At 43.7% G+C, this 23,111-nt stretch overlaps 1 protein-coding gene across 2 annotated transcripts in view; it reads right to left on the minus strand.

Moving 5' to 3' along the window:
- CCDC85C (coiled-coil domain containing 85C) overlaps positions 1-23,111 on the minus strand; it is a 107,225-nt gene that overhangs the window by 27,826 nt on the left and 56,288 nt on the right. For both annotated transcript variants that reach the window (XM_038138836.1, XM_038138834.1), the window contains exon 2: positions 11,303-11,379. In XM_038138836.1, coding sequence (XP_037994764.1) covers positions 11,303-11,379 — 77 coding nt within the window. The remainder of the gene's footprint in view (positions 1-11,302; positions 11,380-23,111) is intronic.

Consider the following 23,111-nt stretch of genomic DNA (forward strand, 5'->3'; position numbering starts at 1 on the left):
GGTCACAGCTTCCCTTCTCCCCATGGGCTGTGGGTTCATTTGGGAGCAATTTGGGTGTCTAAACCTGGGCATCCTGAGCATACCCGAGGCACCCCTGGAACCTTGGCACATGTGATAAAGAGCTGCCAGAGACGAGCATCCAGCTGCAGGCAGGAGCAAGGAGGGACAGTCCTGCAGTCACCTGAGGATCACAGGTCTCTGCACCCCTTTGTAACTCATTTCTAACCCCCTTCATTGTGAAAACTTTCTCTCCTGGTTCACAAGTCATTTTTAAAAACACACAACAAAGCACCAAATTGAAGGTAGGGAGCCCCTTTTTATTTACCTCTGGGGAGTATAAAGGGATGGCAAAATGTGTCCAGAACACAGAGAATCAAGCATACATGAGTCACTGACAGCAGACTTCCCAAAGGACTGTCATTTCCAAGGGTTTATAATAATCAGCTTCATTTTCCTACAGTGCAGACCCATTTGCACTAAGCTCAAGAGACAGAGGATTACACACCGCACCACTTAAATGTATTAATATTATATCTGCTTTCAACACAACTTTAGGAGAAATTATGTAACAGCATGAAATGCAAATAGATGGAAAGGAATACTGCAAGGAACTAAATATTGACAAGAGAACATGCCCTTATTGACACCAGCTCAGAAGACTTTCTTCATACAAATTATTATGCCACACCATCACCCAGTCCTGTGACAGACAAGCAATTTCCATTTTTCAGTGGCTACGTCCCCTTTTTGCAAAGCATAGGATTTCCTTCAGCCAACATTTAAACATCAGAGTGAACTTGGTCCTCAGCAATAGGGCAAGGGCATCACACCCTGACCATATAAGCCCAAAAGGATCTTGGCTTATGATTTGGGTAATTTTCTATATGGGGGGAAAAAAAAGCCTATATTAAAAAAAAAATTGCTCTTACTTCAGATTTTAGTTTCATCCATAAATCTTGGATGTTAGATGGCAAACTCTGTTGAGACCTTGGCTTTTGATTATATACATTTGTGAAGAGGAAAAAAAATGCAGAAGGTTTTATTTCAGCCCACTGTGTCAGGCTGCCTTCATCTTTATGGACTCTTGCACTGGCCATTACCTGGATTACTTGTCTGTCACTGTAATATAAATTCTTAACCTACCAGCAACAATACTCTAAACCATAATTGTTCCAGTAATTGAAACTGCCTCAATTTTGACACTGACACTCAACAACCCATTGTTTGCAACTGAGTAATTAAATGGAAGATTTAGTTCAAAACCTTTTTCTCTTATTTCCTGTAGCAATTTAGCTGAAAGTGCACACTTCTCTTCACATAGGCAAATGGCATTGATTTGAACTTGGCCAAAACACAGATATTACTAACCAATGTCTTTTGCACAAGTACAGGGCAGAAATAAAAATAAATTAGTGGCATATTTAATACATTCAGATGATTAAAAAATGGAAATCACCAACATTAGCAAGTGAAAGAATAAGCAATCAGAGCCCTAAACAATCAGCAGCAGTACTAAAGGTAGCCCCCCAGTTCCAAAAAAGCTGCTTGTGGAGGCATTAGCTCTCTCTACCTTACTGAAATTTTGTGGCAAGCTGTTGCAGTCAGCCAGCTAGAAGGGAACAGAAGAACACTGTACATGTGGAAACCTAACAGAAATAAAGTTATTTTATTATCTTGAAAAAAACCCGTATCTTTACCACAGGTGACCAAAGGTCTTATGTGCAGGTGTCAATATTGAGTTACTTGGTAAGATAATATCATTATTTGAACTTCAACGCCTTTCCCTATATTCATGAAGGAAGCCTTGCAGAACCCATCTGCACAAACACTAATACCTTACTATTCAGATTCAGAGCATGATGATCCCCCCCGAACAGTTGGTAAAGCTTGACCACCTTACTCTTCTTCACAGCTACCCCGCTTCAGCACATCTGCAGAGGTCAGTGGCACTATCAGAGCACACTGCCCTGCAACAAGGAGCTGGCCCAAGGCAGCCTCAGGTATCACAGCAGAGCAGTGATGTTTAGCTGAGCTAAAGCAAAGCAGAAACGCATCTCAAATAACACACAGGAGGTGGAGCAAAGCACCTGCCTTGCACAGCTCTCACAGGGGCATCAGGACAATGGGCCCTGCTTCTCCTGACCTCAGCAGCAGGAGTGATTGGCCCTGTCAGGCAGCCTTGTGCCCCAGAGAACATCCGCTACTACACAACCTTGCACTAACATTTCCCCTTATCTCATTAGTCCATGTTTTAGTGTCTCACGCACCAGGAATCTGAGGGATGGGCAATTTCACTGTGTGAAGCTAGCAAATAATTGAATTAAGGTTCAGTAATTGCAGTTATCACTACAAGACATATTCAAGCAAAAATAAGCTCAGCAAAGCACATATCTGACTTTAAGTATATGTGAAGAGTCCCATTAGCTTCAGCAGCATTTATCAGGCACGTTGGAAATCACACACATGAGAGTGCAATAAAAAAATCAACGTACTTGATTTTGAAAGAACCCTGCAAATAGGGCAAAAAAATTAAGGGATGAGATTAAAACTATTTAACATCTTCCATGTCATGCAATAATATGAGCTTTCTGTAACAGGAGAGATTAAATTCCTTTACACTGGTTCATATCCCTGTTGTACATGCAACACATCTGGGGATCACTTGAACTGGTGACAAAGGCTTTAGAGGATAAGGGTCTGTCAAAACACCTACTCTCCTGATTCCCTCTTCAGTATTCAGCCAGGAGGTCACAAGCACAGCCTCAGCCAGCTCCATCAGTAAATCCATTTTTAGTAGTTCATGTAGAATTGGAAATGCGTTTGGGCATTGTGCCATGGCTGGATCTCAGCCATTCATAAATGTCACACAGGGATGAGGATCCCCACTTCTGCCTAGGCTCTGACTTCCCCCTCACATCATGATCTGTGTTCACAGAAGCTGGAGGGGCAACCAGATTTCACCTGGTTGCATTGGTGACAGCTGGAATTCTCTGTTGTTGGGGGAGCTAACAACTTTGGGAAAGGCAGGAGATAGTCAGTAAAAGGCTTAGCAGATTCTACCATGTAAAATCACTCTTGGAAAAAGACTTTTATTAGCATCTCAGTGGGGTACATGATATAAAAGCAGTGCAGGTTTCAAACCTCTCCATTCTCTGTAGCAACTGAGGTAGGGGACTTAAGTACACTGCTAATATTCAAGAACGTCTGTATTTTTGTCCTCTTGTTTTAGATCTGCAGAGAAAGTTCAAGCCCATAACTCACAGGAGACTCAATAATCAGTTCAAACCAAATTGCAGTATATAATTATAATCACACAACTGGCAGGCTTTGCTCAAGAGGATATATGAGCTGGCACGGCTGAGAGATCCAAGTATCACAGCCTACAACCTAAATAGAAATGCAGCTCAATAGTTAACAAAGCCAAATGGAGCTATAGCCATTGGCATTTAGTGCAGCCCAGGTCTGGTGTGTGGCTTGCAGGCCTCGAGTTTCAGAGTCACAGATTAATAGAGCCCATCATGGCTCACTAGAACCAAAATCAGCGTCTTTACTGGGGGTGCCAGCAAAGAAACTACAGAATGCTGCCCCAGCTCCTCCAGGGAAGTAGATGTTGATATGGATGTAGTATCAAGCACAGCTCTGGACCATCCCCTGGAGTCACCTTTCATTTTCTCCTGTCAGCTGCACTCCAGGCAAGGAGGCTAAAGGGAACCACTGACCCTCCTCCCGAAATTGCAGCCACAGCAACGCTGCTGGGCTGCCCTCGAGGCACTCCCCACATCCCATAAAACAACGGAGTTGGGAATGAGAAAAATAAAGACCTGAACCCTCTGCTGAAAATGCAGCAAAGGTCCCTTGCAGGATTTAGCTCATGCTGGGCACCCAAGTCCCTCTCCTCTGGAGGACCACTAGGATGTTCCAAGCTCTCTGCTGAAGCAGGACTCAAGCAGCCAGGGAGAATCAATTAATGCCAATCTCAATTTTTTTGAGATAATCTGAATATCCTTTAAAAGTCTCTTATAAAGATTTAGATTTGCATTTTTGGCTTCATGAAAAACAAAACAGAACTGAAAATCTTGTCATAAACTTGCAGTTTTGAGTAAAGAGGCTTTTTTGTTCTCAAAGCAATGAATGATTAACATCCTTCCCATTGTTGCCCAAGTAGTTTTCAGATGTCAGACTGAATCTTTCTTGATCTGGTCTTGAATTTGGCAGTTTACTCATTGTAAAAATCTGTTTTTAAGCCTCTGCAGTTATTGCATAGTTTCCCCTCAAGACATTTTTCAGTTCTTCTCAGATGGATGGATCCCTGAGACTCTGTGTACTTTGAACCTCTCCACATGTCTCAAAGACACAAAAAGCAGCTTCTTCATAGCCTGATCTAACTGCAATTAAGAGCTTTTTCCCTGGCCCTGTCCTCATACAGAGATAAAAAGTGGAATTTAGTGAAATTATTACAAAGCTGGTTAAGCACAGGATATGACTAATCCTGTATTTCACAGCTGGAGGTTAAACTGAGCCTCATTAAACCCAATGTTCTTGCTTACCCACAACAGAAACAAATGGGGCATAACAGAGCCTTGCATGTGTGCATCTCTCTCACACACACTCTAACACTGAAATTCAGCTCCAGCCCTTCCAAAATTTTAAGTTGCAAGAAATTATATGATGGTCTCAAATTTGTAAGACTGAATTAACCCAGTATGTCTCTGTCGATCTGTTAGTTGACTTCTGGATCTAGATCTTTTGAATTATATTTCCTAGGTTTTTAGTGAACTCTATTTACATTCTCATAAAATCCCTGGATTCCACAGGTGACAACCCCCAGAACACACAGTACACCACCCAGATTTCATTACAAGTTGCAAAAGCTCATTTTGTCACTGATCATGCACTCTAGAAGTGCATGAGTGCACTTCTAAATATTTATTTAGAGAATATTTATTTTGGTAGGTAGATTAGCTCAAAGCCTTAATGTCCAAAGTAAACAGGAGGAACTCCACTGTCTTAGAGAGCTTGAAGGTATTTTGAACTGCTCCTATAGAAGTGTACATTTCTTATTTGGGGAGGAAAAACATTTTATTGAATAAGTACATATTGTTACTTACATCTCAAGTCAACTTATTGGATAGCAAATTGGTCAGATCAGTCTTGTCATTGTAATTCATAGAAGAAGTGAAATGGAACACACTTGGACATTGATTGGCTTTGTATGCTATGTCAGTTAGTTTTTAAGATTCTGCTTTCACAACTAAGGAAGCAACATTTGAAGGATTCTGTTATCATATTTTGCATTTACACATGTAAGCAATGCAGTGCATTCTCAAAACTATATCAAAGTTTTGGTCTCAAGAGAGAAGGTCACATGAAAATCTGTTTCTTCAAGAGCTGCACTCCAAAATGCATAGAGTCCTGTAGGAATTCTCACCTTTTACTTGAAAGGAATATTTGGATGTGACCCCAAATAAAAATCTCCTTTTTTATTAATTAAAATTAATATGCAGCTAAACATTGAAACACTGTCTAAAAATGGTAATAGAGTAACTGAGGGCACATCCCCTTCAGTATTCTGAATTTAAATGGAGACCAACTGCCTGGAAAACTTTGATGTCTGAGTTGCTGTGTATTACCGAAAAAAAAAATCCAATTTCCCTTGTGAGACCTTAAATTAAAGCAATTATACTTTTCCTCCTCATGCACAAACAATAGGTAGACTTTGGGGAAATCAGACAGGTTTGTAATTTTGTTCCTGTCGTGGTGAGCGTGTGCAGTGCTCCTGGCACAAGCCATGGCCTCAGACAAACCTCCAGAGCCAATTCACAGAGAGGCCCAAATGCCGAGACCTTATAGCAACTCTGAGAGCCAGAGGCAACTCTGCAAGCAGGAGCTGTTAATGGCAGACTTGGCACAGAAGTGGCTGATAATAAAATAACAGGGGAAATTGCGCTCTGACTCTGCTGAAGCCAGACAGCACATTGTGGGCAATTTCTTTTTCTCCTCCTTGGGAAGAGATCAGGCTCTCCACTGAATGGCATTTACATCTTTGTTCTTTGCAGTGCTAACGATTGTCAGGCTCCTTTTGGCCCTGGGGTCCAGATTTTCCCCTGTTTTCAGAAAGATATGCTGGAAACTGCCTGCTGAGTGCATGGTTGTGCCAAGATCTCATTTGCCTGAGAATTGTGGCAGCCTTCAGATGCTGTGAGCATGGAAGTTCCTTGCTCAAACACCTCAGCTCTGTTTCAATAACAGTGTTACAGGCATTGCCTACTATCATTTTATTAACTCTACAGCTGCAGCCTTTTAATTCAGGAAAAGCATGCAGTTTCTTACAAGTAAGACTAAGAACAGTTTTCAAGAACTTGTAGGGATGCTCTAAAGATCTTCCAAGGAAACTTTAAATCCCAGGCAGCTAGCAGGCTGAGCTGCTGTGAAGTGCTCCTACTGAAGTGTATTTGGCAATTTTAATTAAATACTCATAAATCTCAAGGGCTGTCACTCCCTAGAGAAGAATTTTTTGTTTCTGCTTTGCACCAGGGGACTTGTGAAAGAGGCACCAGGACTTCGTTGACAAATGTCCAGTTACTCAGAGTCTCACCTGCCCTATGCATCTGATTTCTTTAAAGCTGGGCTTTTTTAAACAAAGGTTTGTAATGTGCCCTGAGCATCTCTGAATAGAAAAATGCCTCTGGCATTTCTGCTCTCAAGGGAAAAGGTAGACACAGCTCAGCAGAGACTACAAACCAAAAGGAGTCCTGACAGCCAGCCCATGGTGCATAGTACTGGGTTACAAGGAGAGAGAAAAGTGATGAGTCCACACAGCCTATAAACTTCAGTTTTAGCTAAAAGTGCTTGAGCCGAAAATGCAAAATAATGTGAAAGAATGGCCAGAAGTCTGTTACCCTTATTATTTCTAAAATGTATGCATTAGTTATGAAACTACTCAGAACTGACCTTTGGAGCTCCTAAATGTTGCAAATACACGTCTCTCTAACCTTAAGGGGAAAGTAATTAAAAAGTCCTTTTTGTTCAAGGGGCAGCATGAAATAGCTTAAGGGGCCTGTTTTGTGCTTGGACACTTCTAGTTCAGAGGAATGGAAAGCAAATACAGTCTCCCACCTCAGGGATTATATCTCAGCAATATGGAAGGTACCCTCACCTAGTCAACCAGACACCACCAAAGAAAGGTTAACATCAGCTCTTCTGGGCATTTCCCACAATGACACAGAGGAATATCAGGACTTCACCCACATGAGGTTGCACAGACCAAATGCATGCACACAGCAGAGCTCAGTGCAAGTCTTCCCTGAAGAGTGTGAGGCTACAGAAGTGATGCCTGTGAAGCTCTCAGAAACCAACACCCAACATTTCTCAGAGCTTTCATTCATCTTCTTTACACTGCAACTAAAACTTCCAGAAACCAGCTAGACCCGTGAGAAAGGTTCACACCATCCCCAACAGGCTTTGTGGGGTCTTTGCCACTGTGGCTACGCTACAGACACCGACCAGCACTGGACAGCAGCACTGAGTGGTCTTTTCTGTGGTATTTTTGGGGTTCCCCAGACAGAGGAGGAATGATTGAATCTGACTCCATGTTCTCAGAAGGCTAATTTATTATTTTATGATATTATATAAAAGAATACTGTACTAAAACTATACTAAAGATTAGAGAAAGGATACTTACAGAAGGCTTAACAAGATACTAATGAAAAACTTGTGACTCTTGTCAGAGCCTCAACACAGCTGGCTGTGATTGGTCATTAAGTTAAAACAACTCACATGAAACCACTCAAACAACTACCTGTTGGATAAACAATCTCTAAACCACATTCTAAAGCAGCAAAACACAGGAGAAGCATATGAGATAATTATTGTTTTCATTTTTCTCTGAGGCTTCTCAGCTTCCCAGCAGAAGAAATCCTGGTGAAGGGATTTTTTCAGAAAATATGACAGTGACACTTTTCTGGTAGTGGCATTTGCTACAACCCCTCCTCAAACAATATAAATCAAGGCAACAAAAGTTGTGGGTTGCCAGAATTGCTGCCAGAGACTTTGCCAGCACAGCAATGCCATTCAAGAGCATGACCTTCTAGCTGACATGGCCACACCAACAAAGCATAACAGCATAAACTGTGTCAAAAAAAAAAGTAAAAATGGAATTGTTTCTCCTCAGAGAAAGGAAAATGGAAAGATTGATGAGTACTGAGGGGTTAGCAAAGTCAGAAGCATATCATTTTCCAACTGGAAATACAGAACATATCCTTCCCTAGAAAGCAAAATAAGTCAAAATAACAACAAAAAACCCCATCTATATGACTATCATAGTAACACCCTTATCTCCATTTGCTTTCCTCCCACTGCAGTGTGGCTTGTGAGATGGTATTTCTTGATCTTCAAGAGTAAGAAAATCTCTCTCCATTAACCTGCTCAAATAAGTCACAAGAAAAACAGAAGTGTGAATCCCAGGACACCTGTGCTGCAAGTGACATGTACAGTGCAGAGCAGCTGCCAGGCATGGGCTGGAGAGCTTTTGCCTGTCCCACTGAGGCTTTCTTCTAAAGTGCTTATAGAGAAAGGATATGTTGGGAAGCAGGAGAAGAAGTGCAAGCTTGAGATCCCCAGCAACAACTTGATTCCAGAAGGGGCCACAAAGACACCACCTCTCAGCATACCTTCACTCCAGGGATGCTGAAGAAGATAAAGCAACAAATCTCACTCAGGATGCAGCAGCCAGCAAAAGGGTATTGTGTCACTGGCCACTGGAATATAAATCCTGCCATAAAGCTCGCAAATATCCTTTGCAGCACCAGCCTTCTCAGGTTTCTCTGGATGAAGCACTATTTCAGCTCTGTGTTTAGCAGTTGGAAGGAAGCCAGGAAGACTTCCATAACCACCTCTGATTTGTTAATCCCTTAATGCACAGGCACTGTTTGTTACTTAGGACGTCAGGTTTCATCACTCCTCAGCACACTGGTGATAGAACTTCTTGACACCAGGCTGCAAATATTATTGCAAAGTCAATACTCCCAGGGAGAAAGCCAAGCCAAGTTGAAATGTGACTTTGGTGTTGACAAGCCAGTTTGGCACTGCAGAGTTCAAGCGGCCAGGATCACCTGGCAACTTTCAAAACAGGAGAAAGTTTGCCAGGATCCTTTCTGACTAGAGTCTTATCCCAAGATCCACATGGTAACAGCTAAACACTTCCCAGTCAAAAAAAGCAAGTAAAAACACAGTAAGTGGATTATGCTTCTGGGAAAGTGGTGGGAACTATATGTACATATGCATGTGAGCTTGTGTCTATACAGATTTTCCTAATCTTTCTCATTAAAAGAGAAAAAAATCCAGATCTGGGTGTGTAGCATGACTGGAGGTGATGCAGCTCAGTATTCCCAGGGAGTTCAGCCAGCCCATGGTAGCTTCAACAGTCCTGTTGCTCTAAGGACAGCTGAGTCCCTGCTTATAATAAAAAAAGTTATTTCCTGAATGTGATCTAAAAGAAGTTGGGTCCTGCTCTTTTTGGAGAGCCAGTGAGACATCAGACAGGGGCTGCACAGCACATCACAGCCAGGCTGGCATCAGTACCTGCTGCCACTGGGGATGTGACTGGCCTTCTCCAGAACACAGAGCTATTTTAAGGTAATTTCCCTCCCTCCTGGATTCAAATATTTGTAATAACACAGCCCAAAAGGTGATGACACCTGAGGACAGTGGAGGAAAAGGCACAGCCTTCACATCCAGGGCAGCATGTAGGGGAAGGGTTTATGCATGAGCCTGAAGCCGCCGTGCACAACCCAAAATTAACTGGGTTTCATCCTCCCAATGCAATAAGCTCATGCAGCTATGCAGACCCTCTTCATTTTCACCATTAATTTCCAACTTCTTCTTGACCTCCTAAGGCAGATCTGACAAAGTGCTTGGCTGTGGCAGGACAAAGCTAGGCCAAGGGCACACTGAGCCCATCCCTGAATCCATGCACATCCTATCTGCCTATCAATAGCTCAAATTAAACCCACCAGACACCACTCAGTCACAGTTTGGGAGAAAGACAGGGTGAGTTAAAATCAAATTAGCAATCAATTAATACATGAAGCAGCTACAAAGCTGTTGAGTTGGGCACCCTTTTGGGGTTTAACCCTTTGGTGCCCTATGAGTTTTTTTCATGGCTAGTAATGCCAGTGAGTATGCTGGGAGAAAGGAGCAATCTTTAAAAAGCTCAGAGTCAGGTCAAAATGTGTATTCCAGAAAAAAATAACATTTGACAAAATTATGTTATTAAAATTTCAGTATACATAGAGCTCTCTATTATTTTTGTTTATTTTAAATGAGAATGTTTTAAAAATGTGACCCTGGAACCGTCTATTCTCCAATTTGGTGAAATGCAAAGAACAGCAAAAGATAAACTGGCCAAAAGGCATTTAAGAAAATATTACCAGAGCTTTTTTATTTCCAGTCCTTATAATTGGGAAGAATCTGGAACAAAATGACTGTGAAACATAGTGCTTGAAGTAAGAAGCAAAGTATAGGAAAAAAAATCTTTAAAAATTGCAGGAAAGCAGAACATAAAAACAGTGAAAGGATGCAAAGAACAGGTAAAAAAAAGGGTAACTTTTCCAATGGTTTAAATAGACAGTGCCTTATTAAATGCAGCAGTGCTGCCCCTGTTTACACCAACTGCTGTGTTTCACAGGGGATCCAGAGGACATACCAACCAGAATGGCTGCTTTCTTCTCACTGCTTGACATTGCTATATAAAGACAGGTAAGCAGCATGAGTGATCAAAAGCACAGTGGCACATGGAGTAGACTTTGAAAGGGAGATGCAAGCAAAAAATGCCCCTTTAGAGAGTCTGTTCAGATTTAAGTAAGATCTCAAATAAAAGCTGGGAGCCTGCACCACACACAACTATTCCCAAGGCTGTCCTTTGACAACAGTCTCTTCTTTCAACAAGATAAAAGTCAATGTAAATGGGCAAGGAAGGCAAAATCCTACAGCAAGGACACAGGCAGAGCTGGACTCTCACGGCATCCCCAGGAGCAGAGGTGGGTCAAGGAGCTCTGCAGGGAGGCATTAATGCACCTCTGAAACACACACAGACACTAACAAAGGACTCACCTTTTATTCCTGTATGTTTTTATTTTAATAAAAGGAGACCAAATTTTATCTGTGTGGGGTTAATATGAATTGTGTTCTTCCTGCACAGGATGTTTACCAAAAGCCAGTGTGCATTAACATGGGCAGTCAGACACAGCCATATGGAAACAGGAGAACTGGGCCACACTAGTAGCTATTAGGCAATAAAACCTACCTGGGAAAGAAGCTTGTTGTCATCCTCCAGCAGCTTCACTTTTGTTTCAAGTTGCCTGATATAGTTGGAAGACGAATCTTTAGGAAAAGAGAAAAAAAAATACATTTAAGCTTCTTGTGGTACAGGCAAGTTTTGTGTCAGAAGCAACATGCTTTCCCACTCTGTAGAAGGCAAGTTTGGGAATGATTTGATGAATAAAACTCTATGTGTGTAGGGTGATGAGGGACTCCATCAAAGTTTTTTCATTAAAAAGCTGAGATTCAGCAACAGCAATATCTTCTGTGGATCTGCATCAATGCCAGTTTGAGGGGTGGATGATACAGAAGGAAAGTGAAGTTGGAACACTATGTTTTGTATTTTCATAAAAGTAATTTCCTAGTTTTGAAAGCCATTCGCATTTATCTAGACTGCACCAAAATACTCCACAACAGAACAAGATGTTTCCTTTTAGGTTTGAATAAACAACCCCTCCAGACACGTGCCTTTTTCTTTCAGAAACAGCTGAGAAACTCACAAAACCAAGCTGTTGGCACAGCTCTAAGAGGAGGTCAGTGCCACAACTCCCAGTGCTGTAAAAGGGAGAGAAGTGTATTCAGCAAGGCCACAGAGCTGCAGCATGCACACAGCCTGACACACACAACAAGTGCCTACCCAGGACATCTGGTTTTTTCTAGTGGAAGCACGTGACACTAACCAGAAAAACACCAGGACAATAAAATACGGAATACCCTTACATAAAATGGTAATATTCAGCCTGAAGGAATGCAATGGCCAGTTTACCATTGCAGCAAGACAGCACCACCAGACAGGGTGGCCTGGCATAGAAGATAAGTCACTGGAGAGCTCTGTGGGTGGCTTACTGCTCTCCAGTGCAGTAAAAAAGCATCTGGCTTTTGTTTTGAACCATACTTAGAAGAAACACATTTGAAAATTTCACAGGGAAGAAAATAAAGGACACTGGGACAACCTTTTCTCCATTCTCATTACAGCTTGATGAGTTCCTCCCATACAATTGGACCTTTGCAAAATTTCTCCTCCCACTTGTAATTGGAGTAGCAGAGGCCATTAGCTGTTACAGCAGGAGGAAAAGTTTTAAAACATAAGTATATTAAGAACTCCAAACATTTTCCACACTTCTAAAGGGACTCTGATAAGTGCAAAATTATAATTTCCCTAATCTCATTTATTAGGGTATGACTGCAGAAGCCACTGTTACGCCCCCCTTCAGGACCTCCTGCTGAGTGTGAATGGGCAAGGAACCAGGACACAAGGGCCCCAGTGCCAGAGGTGTGTGATCCTTTTGGGATCATTCCCCCCATGGAGAGCAGGCACCTCTGGCTGCAGCTCTGGCACACGAGCACTCACCCAGGCACAGGGGTGAGGTTTAGGCTGGCTCTGTGCTAAACAGCTCCTCTCTGCCTTTGCCTGTGGCTGCCAAAGGCACTCAGCACTAAGCCTGAATGCTCTTCCTGGCCGCTCAGCAGAAGGGCTAGCAGGGGGGCTACAGCTCATCACTGAGACTGCTTTGGCCACTCAAGGGGAAAACTGGAACATGCTCAAAAAAGTGCTACCATAGACCAGTGCCAAAGCACACAAAGGAACAGCAGGATGGATCTGAGTCAAGTGGCCATCTAAAGCACACGCTCAGAGGAAAAACGCTCAGTTTTTTGACTGGATTATGCTTTGTTCAAACCCAGGAAATCCAAACAAGTCCTCATGAGAAAGGTTAAGAAGACACTGTAGGGAGCTATGTAAGTTCAGTGAACAGCTTAAGTGGTGGCAAGGTTCACAGCAACATCAGCTTGAGCTGCAGGGTGCACAAACTCAGCCCAACAACCACTCTAACATGGGGGAGTCTCCAGGTCAGAGGAGAAGAGAGCAAACCAAGTAGGTTATAGAATCAACCTAAAGCACCTTCCCTGTGAAGGGCTTGTGCACCACAGCATTACCCATGCATATCTAAGGGTGGTGAGCAGAATGATGCAGTAGATTGGTGCTGAATGCAGCAAGATTTCGGGATCAGCTTGAAGAACCTGCTGAATTAGTAATGAACCTGTCCTCCAGTAGGGTGCAAGGAGAGTTTGAGATTGTTAAAGCCAGAAGGACCATGGATTCTTTGGTCTGACCTCCTCTGTGCTCCAGGCCATCACACTTGGTTAATTTACCCTTAATATCAGTATAATAATAACCATTTGGCTAAACAGCTCCAAAACCAGTCTCCATCTCTGTCTGAAGACAACCAGAGACTACTGGCTGTGTGCTGAATACAACAGCTTCCACTGGCAGATCTGGTCAGATAAGGTGTCCTTCCTAACTGCATTCCAGCTCCACCAGTGCCCTCATTGTGCCAGCAGCTACAAGGAATTTAGGTTAAATGGATGAATGGTGATGCAGCAGCTGTCATGTTCAGGGCCTGAATGCTACCAGGACTGACTGACTGGTTGATGAAAAGAACAGAGCATGACTGCCAAAGAAAAGGAAATAGAGAATTATTTCTTCTCTGTGGTTTCATACCCCTTACCAAAAAAAAAAGGATATTCCTTGGGAAGGCAAGCCCTGTATCCTCAGGAGCCAAGGCACACCACTGGTACTGAAAGCCTGACCTGAGAACTGCTAGAATTCTTCAGACACCACTGTTCAACCCCCAACCATGTTTGATGTCTGACCTCAGCCAGAAAACACACTATGGCACCATAAAATATATACAGGAAAAAAATAAAAAAACCAAATGAGCCGTTTTGTCTGCAGAAGATGCTCCATCTCAGGCAAAGGCTGTGAAACAGTGCTCAGAGCCATCCTAGTCCTTGCTATGCCCTCAGAGATGAATCACCTCCATCTTCTGGACCTGCCTGTGTTGAGGCAGGTGCCAGATGAACCATTTGCATCTTGATCTCAGTTTTTAAAAAGTTCATAACTCTCACAACAGCAGGCAGTAACACTGCCAGGCTAAGCAGTGAAACCCCAGGCTAGGTCTCACCCATGTAATATCAAGAAACACATTCCCAACATTTTTCTGCCTCTGACCTTTCTCTTATCAGTGAGTTTCCATCCTCTCCTGCCTCCCCCAGAGCCAGGAGACAAGGACAGCCTCACTGAGCCATCCAGGAGAGGCAGCAGAGCTGGATCACTGACTGATCAGACCCTCACATCCCTTTTCATTAGAAATCAAACAAATGGTCCTCACTGCTGTGCCAAAGCCTGCTGCCAGTGTGAGCAGTGCTGCACCTTCACCAGCCCAAAAGCACTCTCCTCAGTGGCTGGAGAAGCTCCCAGACTCAGGCACGGGGAGCAGTGTACCCCAGCACACCCACCTAGGCACATCTCATGGCACTGACTTTGAGTCCACTCACACCTGCTAGTGCCCTGCAGGTGACCAGACCAGGATGGTGGCCAAGGACACGTGGTCAAGGATAAGCTGTCTGGCACTCAGTGCTGCCAGGGATGCCATGGGGGCCAACATCCTCCTCTAGTTACCCCTTGGGGCCACGAGAAACAGCTGCACAAGCAGTGGGTGCCTCAGTGGGCCAGATGGCACCAGAGGGAATGAAATTTCTCATTAAAACATTTCACATCCCACTCAACACCCTCCCTGTGGCAGCCATCACACAGCAGAGGAAGCTGGGGAGAGGCAGAGCATGCCCTGCCAGGCTGCTACCCACGACAGCAAAACAGGTGAAAACTGTAATCCCCATCAGCCATCGCTCACTTGCACAATGGAAACTCTACAAGCTAAATTGTGCACAGAGCTGTGAAACCTGAAGTCCTGTTTCTTTACAAAGCCTTGGGAAAAATAATTGGATGTAGAGCTCTCCACATTATCTCCATGAGAGGCAGAGAAGCTGTGCTCCAGCTCAGGAAGGAGCATTACTGTTATTATCCACCCTCCTCAAGATTTACTGTTCTAAAAAACATACTCCATCTGGAATGGGATGTAATTTAGCTTGGATGTAATCTAGCTGAGTAACTTTTCTCCACATAGATAAACCACTTAATACTCATTACAGCTAAATGGAGGCAAGACAAATCAGTCTACCTTGTTTTAACTCAATGGTCTCTCAGAGAGCAGGGAACCGCCTGGCTCCTCAAGCTTTGTAAAAACATAAATTAGAAATTGTTTTTACAAACAAAACAATCTTACACCCTGCAGAGCACAGAACAGTGTAATTTTAAAAGACACTTGTAGCCTTTCTGATTCTCATCTGAGATTTCAAAGGAATCTGGCAGAGAGGTAAATATGATAAATTACACATTTATTTTGACAGCAGCAAAATAAATGGTTTTATTTCCTTGGATGCCACTTCTCCAACCACAAGAATGCAGAGCAGAGGTTTGTGTGGTAGCTGTGAGGTTGGGATTGAGACACTTTTATTTAAGACCTTCTCATAATGAGGCACTAGCACCTAAATGAATATAAGGAAAAAACTGCCCTTTACTTAGGGCAGTTCACACCAGAGATGTCAGAAAAGGTTAATGTAGGTGTGTGTGAGATGAGAAAATTGTCGAGAGCCCTTTGATGGGACTCATTTCCAGCAGGACAGTCCTTACACCCAGACTGGGCAATACCAAACAAAATGGCAAGAGCAGACTTGAACCAACAGAGGTGCTTTAGTCCTCTTCCACAGCACCCCACCAAGGTTTGATTTGTCCTTTTGATTTGCCTTTTCATTACAAAGCACAAGTTACACAGCATCCAGCTGGAGTGCTGGCTGGCAGGCCAGGGCACGGTGCCCCACTCCAGCTCTGTCCCCACATGCAGCCCAGAGGTGCCCCACACACCCAGGAGCGAGGCTGGACACCCACCACTTCCACTGCATTTTTTCCTCAGGAGCTACTTTATCTAAGCTTGATTCATGACAGCAAAGCACAACTGTATTTTGTCAATGTCCTGCGAACAAGGCTCTTCCTCTCCTCATAAAAAGCAGCATCCCTAAAGGGATTCTCCCAAACCATGGAGGAAAGGCACGTGAAGGAACGATGCTCTGCCAGATTTGCACCTTGCAGCCAGCTGCCTTCTTTGCATGATAGAATGCTGACATTTTCTCTTCCTCTCCTTCCATCAAAGATCATCTCATAAGAAGGCCTTCACCTGTGCTCAATAAAACACTTTGCTGTTTGTTGGCAGTTTCATTATCACATCTCTGCTCTTCCCCACTATATTTCATATTCGTATTGCTCTACTGATCTTGCTTCTTGACACACACAAGCAGGCTGAAAAATGGCCAGTGGTTATATCTTGTAAAGAAGTTGATTTATTAAAGCAACAGCACTCTTTCAGAGCAGTAGGAAAGCAGACAAAACTCACGTATCTTGACTATTGTCATTAAAGGAAATTATCGAGAGAGATGGACAAATGCACCACCCTTGCTTTTTCTAGGCAGCCCCCATCTTTCTGCTCCTACCAGAAAACCCCAATCCCAATGTCCTGTTTCAATGCCCAATTCAAATGTCCAATTTCCTGACTGGTATGCAAGGCAAGTTTTCACAACAGGCTTAAGTCAGTCAAATGTGAGCAGGGCTGCCACAAAGCCAAAGCTGAGTTACTTTGGTTTCACAGGTGCTGTGCTCTGCTATGGCACCACCAGGGCTTTCAGGGAATGCTCTCTGGTTTGCCTTGGTGCAGAATCTCAGAATAACCTGTGTGGAAGGGACCTTTTACAGTCACCTAGTACAGCCCCTGCAGCAAGCAGGGACATTTTCAACTAGATCAGGCTGCTCAGAGCCTCATCCACATGTTCTTGAATGTTTCCAGGGATGGGGTATCTACCACCTCTTGGACAACCTGTGACAGTATTTCACCACTCTCATTGTACAGACTTCTTTCCTCATATCTAACCTAAGCCTGACCTCTGTCAGTTCAAAGCCATTAACCCATCTCCTATCACTACGTACCCCTGCAAAAAGTCCCTCTCCAGCTCTCTCGTAGCCCCTTTTAGGTACTTAAAAGGTGCTCCAAGGTCTCCTTGGAGCCTTCTCTTTTCCAGGCTGAACAAGCCCAACTCTCTCAGCTTCTCCTTGGAGGAGAGGTGTTCCAGTCCCCTGACCCTCTTCACATCTTCGTGATCATGTCCAAAATATCAAACTCTTCTAATCTCAATCTCATGCCTTTTCAGTAGCATCTTATTCGCAATTTCAGGTCTCCCTCGAGATGTGGTAAGAGAATATACAACAACAAAGTCTATGGTAAATAGAAGCTCACAGTGTTTTGTACCTCTGCAAGATATTCAGCAAGCAAACCATACCAACCTGCTCTACCTCTTGTCCCACCACCTGATTCACTGTGGGTTGTGTAGGGAGAAGTTTCCTCTGCACTCTGACAGCCAGTGTTAAAGAGGTGGCAGGAATGCACTCACAGAAAGAGAACTAAGGCCAAATCTTAAATATTTCCATAGCTGAGATGCAGCACATCTACTGAACAGACACTGCCTTAGACTACACTAAATAAATAAAAGGCCCATCTGTAGCATCCAAAGCCACCCACAATAACATCTGTCTGAATAAGACTGGTAGGATCAGGCCTCATTTTCAAGGTGCAGGTGATAGCTCAGGCATAGCTCAGGTATTCAAACACTAGTCAAAACAACAGAGAAGTGTGCAGCCAGTCCAATCACAAATAACAAAGAAACATGGTCTCAGAATAACACACATTTTTAACACTAACAAGACTGGCTATGCACAGGCAACATGGCTGTATTGCAGTTCTGACAGGATGGAACATATGCCACTGCAGCTATTTAATTAACATTTCATAGCAAGCCTCTAACTACAAGCTCTGAAGGTTTTCAAGACTGTATGTTCCTGACTCAGTTTCAGTTCATTAGACCTCTCGGGGTGCTTAGCAGCCTATGGTCTGTAAGAGTCTGGTAAGGTGTCTCCTGACTCTGGCTGTTACTGCTCACTGCTGTGACTTCCAGCCACGACGTCATCTCTGCACACAGCAAAATATCTGCCCACAATGACTATCAACAGTTAGGAACTCCTGAAATCAGGATTTCACTAGAAGGTGGCTGATAGGGAAGGAGCGGTGTGTGTGTGCTATGTGCTGCAGCATGGTGGCCACCAGTTTCCCCTTCCTTGCTTGGGTGATGCGTACATGACAATCTTTGTGGGGGCTGTCCCTCTATCACAGCACAGAACAGCAGACACCACTGGAAAACATCTGCATCTGAGGATGTCTAACCCTCTCAACCCTCAAACCATGAAACCTAACAGTAATGTGGTAAAACACCTCCCAGTCCTGTCATCTGAAACCACACCTTCCCCCTCCTGAGGGGACAACCAGTAGCTGCTCTTCTGCTGCTGGGAGCAGGCAGGGACCACAGTGCTGCTGTGCCTCTCCAGGGCTCTGCACAGCTTGCAGGAGTAAGCCTGCATGCAGAGGACAGCACCTTCACCAGGCTTCTCAGATGTGCTGCCTGTGTGACAGACTGCCTCAGCCCTGGTACTAGTCACTGCCGGCCAGCCAGATTTCCTAGGGAGATCTTTCCTGCTATTCCCCCAGAAATTTTGAAGGTAAACAGCCAAGGAAAAAAAAGGCGTTTGCTTTACAAGTTGTGTTTAATGTCTTACTGTGGGCATCACCCCGAGAAAAATTGTGTGAGTTTCTGATGGTTCAGCCTCAGACTAAGCTTTCAGTCAAGAGTGAATAGACTGTAATTAGATGAAATAAGGAAACACAGTGATAGAAATATTAATTTCCAAGACACGCACAGCCAGACAGTCTTGACTGGTGTACATATAACAGAGAAAAGCTGATTTGCATCCCCTGCAGTGCTCCTGCTCCCTGCACATGGAAGCCTGCAGGTGCTCTCCAGATCAATCCCAGGTGTTGCAATACCTGCAACACCCATCATAGCCCACTGACATCAGGCAAAATTCAGAGTTTCCTTGGCATCTTTAAGAAGCCATTTGCTGTGCAACCACTACATGTACCCAATGATTTCTGCCCGAATGCAGAAAGGACAATTCTAAAGAAAGTATGACAATGGTTCAGATTTCAGGTGGATCAGAGTGATCCTGTCTTCCAGACACTGTGGGGCAAGAATTTCTACACCAGAGCTCACTAGTTGATATAAAGGGAGACAAAAGAAGATACAGAAGTTGGAGGAAAGACGAAGGGGGATCAGACTGACTACTGGACATGATGCTGCACTCATGAAAACTTCCAAGAGAGGAAATTATGAGTAACACAAATAAACTGGAGGCTCTTTGAGGGCCCCATGCCTTAGTTAACACAGCTTCATTCAAAAAGCTTTGCTTCCCATGTCAGAGCTGCACTGTAGCGGTGCAGGATTTTCTGCTGTCACCAATCCCAGCAGAGTAAAGCCGTAGCCCACTGACCAGTGCCAAAGAAGTGACTTAGGAGATCATCATAATCTTCCTTATCCTGTACCTCTCTGCTATTGCCACAGATGGACAAGGGCTGATCTACCACAGTATGGCCTGAGCAGGACCTTCCAAGAGAGTCTAATTTTAGAAACTGGGAGATAAATCCTCTGCTTTTGATAGACCCATGGATTGTTTCTCCTTGGTACAACGAACTCCTTGTTCCACATGAAGGAATGGCCAGACTTGGCTCAAAGTTTGGGTTCTAGCAAGCAGTTGGGTTGCACTCTCCTGGGGGGGAAAACAGAGGTGAACAGAAAGTTGTGTCACCAGTGCTTGTTAGAGGAGTGAAGCTGCAAGTCACTCACTGCTAATGGGATTCTGCAGCTTTAATGATTATGAAAAGGTAAAAATGACCTGCCAGGCACCCTCAGCTGTTTAAGCCTCTTTTCCTTCCTCGTGCTGCTTTAATCTTGATAGCATGATCACGTGACCAGGTCAGAAAAAGCCCCAAAGCCGATTAGTGTCTTTCCACTGGCTACAAAGGACTCAACATTTGGGGTAGTGTGGATGTTTCAGCAAGAGTGGCCCATTTTGCTCCACAACCTCCTTTTGGGGGCACTGATGAACACTGCAGCCTCTAGAAGTCAGCAAGAGAGTATGGTCCCAGGGGAAATTCCCTGAAACCTATGGGACAGGCTGTACTCATGTCTGTTTGTATCAATCCAGTTACTCAATTCCTCTCTCCCATTGCCAAAACCCAACCCTTCCTGTCTGACTTTGGATACTGCTGAGGTAGCTGCTCTCCCTGTCTCTACAGCATCAACCAAAGGCTCAGTCCATCCCACTGCCACCATGCCATGCTCACAGCCTCTGCCAAGGCCAATGCAAACTTTTGTGGCAGCATCCTTTGATTCCTCATTCAGCATACAGCAGTCCTGTGAAAATGGATCTTGGAGACTACTGCAACTTGTAAACTGTGCATGAACCAGTTGTTAGGCTGAAAACAATATCTGAGATCATATCATGATGCAGAAACAAGAGACCAGTATGTAAACAAGGGAAACAATCCACCTTTACCAGTGCTATTTTAGACCATGAATCTTGTGTCCAGTTTTAGGCATCACGCTTCAAGACTCATGGGGGCTATTTGGAAAAAATTCAGGAGAGAAATAAGGAGGATCAGTGTGTGAAAGTATAATCTAGCAGGAAAGCTTGAAGGAATCCAGCTTGTTTAGCCTGGGGAAGAAAAGACCAAACATAGATGCAGTAAAGGATTCAAACATGTAAATGATTGTCAGAAAAATAAAAAAAGTGAATAAATTTTACTCCCTCTCCATCCAGGAAGAGCAAGGTCTCTAATAACAGCAACATTTAAGGGTAGAAGAGGTTGCCTTGGGAGGCAGTGGAATTGCCATTGATGATGACTTTCACAAGCAGGTTAAACAAACATCTGTCAGGAGCAGTTTAGGTAGAGCCGAGTCTGACCGGGAGCAAAGGGATTGGTTAGGTGAAACTGAGAGCCCTTCAATCCTGTTTTCCATGCCTACCCTGTACCATATCACATGAGGAAAATCTGTGAATGTTCCACTTTAATTCCAGAAAGCAAACATCATAAGTTACTTGAAGGCAAAAAATCAAATCACTAAGCAGCCTCTGTGGTCATGTCAGATTCAGCAATCTGAAACCATCCATGCCTTTTGGTTTTCCATCACCTGCAGAAAGTCTCACCTAATTGCAGGGTGGCTGGCAAAGAAGAAAAGCAGGCTGGAAAGACTGTGGGGAGAAGAACAAGTGCTGGGCCAGGGCTCTCTGACACTACTGGGATGTTTGCAATAAAAAAGTTTATATTAGAAACAGATGGCTGTGTAAAATACAGACAGAGGTTTGAAAAGTTAGTATTCCCCCACCAAAAAAATAGAGGGTTTTTATCTTTAAGAGTTATCCAGCTTTTCCACAGAAATTCACAGTCCTAAATCACAGAAGGCCAACATGCACGAGGCTTGGTATGACTATAGTAACAACATATGGTCTCTAGCTGAAGGAGCTTAAAAAAGAGGCTGCTCAGTGTATGTAGGCAAGCTGGAGAATGCCAGGAAACCGCATGGGTTGGGAAACAGCCTCAGAAGCACTGACAGTCCAACTGTGGTCAAGGCTTGGAGGCACCCTGTCAGAGGAAAGGGCTGGAGAGGGCTACAGAGACAGCAGAATCTGTGTCTATGAGTTTTTGGGCAGCACAAGCAAAAGCACTGATTTGAAAATTGAGGATGGGAAATGGAGACTGGGTTGTTTTAAGCTATTTTAATAATGCAGAAACCCCCACAATAAGTTGCTAACTTCCCCAAAACAACGACATGGTCCTTCGAGACTGGAAGGTAGCTATCAGAAGCCCAAATTCTCTTGGGTTCATGCTAGTAAAACCAAGAAGAATTGCAAATGAAAGTCAGGCTGGGTTCAGAGTCCTCTGCCACCCTGTCACAGTCAGAAAGCTCTGGAAATAAGGCCTATCTGAAATCTTTGCATGCACAGCTGCCCTGCTAAATTATCTCTTACAAATCCACTGAAATGAGCACAAGTGCTTCCAGAATCTCCTCCCTGGTCCCCAATTTGCACTATTGCTGCTCCACTTCTCAGCAAGGAGAAAATGAGTGAGCATCCACAATGAGCATTTTTTCTCTTTCTTCTCATCACACTAATCAAAGTTGCACAACAGGATGTTTTCCCCCAGATCAGATCCCACCCAAACACATGCAGATTTGATCCCACCCTTGAAGGATTTGGTGGGATTGTTGCAGTTCCAAAAGCTTCCCCAGATTTGACAAGACCTTTGCTGAAACGTCTCCATTTTCATGGCAAACTTCAAACTATCGATGGTTCAAAACCCAGTGAGAGAGACACAAGGTTAATCCAAAGGTTTGTGAAAGAAAACGGTTGTAAATGAGTTTGCTTTGACATTTTAGGTTTCTTTGAATCCTTTAACACATTTTCCTGGATAGATTAACATTACCTCCTAGGTAAGAAACACTTCCAAGTTTCAGATGGCTGTAAATCTTCTATTCCACACTGTACATACAAATGGGCCAGTAGATTTTTATGCAGAAATTCCCACTGCCAGGAATTCTGCTTAAAAACTGATAGCACAAAGCAGTCCAGCTGCAGAAGGGCTCTCTTAGTTTACAAAACTATTTCCTAAGCAACCTGTGAGGGGAAAGGCAGATCACCAGGTTAACTGATGGAGGTTATTTTGATAACAGGGTAAATAAAATCTCAAATACTTGCAGAAGTTTTCCTTTGCAAACATCAAGTTGAAACTTTTGCAGGCTGTAAAAATGCATTTTGGGTTGTAAATCTGCTCCCCCTTTTTGCTTGGGAAGATTCTTCTGGACAATAAATGCAGTGAGCCTGGGAGAAGGCTGCATAATTATCCACTCCACACAATGGAAACCAGCCTTTCCAATACAGTCCTCAACTGTCAGGAATCCAAGCG

Source organism: Motacilla alba, chromosome 5 (assembly GCF_015832195.1).
Source record: "Motacilla alba alba isolate MOTALB_02 chromosome 5, Motacilla_alba_V1.0_pri, whole genome shotgun sequence".
NCBI classification, from domain to species: Eukaryota; Metazoa; Chordata; class Aves; order Passeriformes; family Motacillidae; genus Motacilla; species Motacilla alba.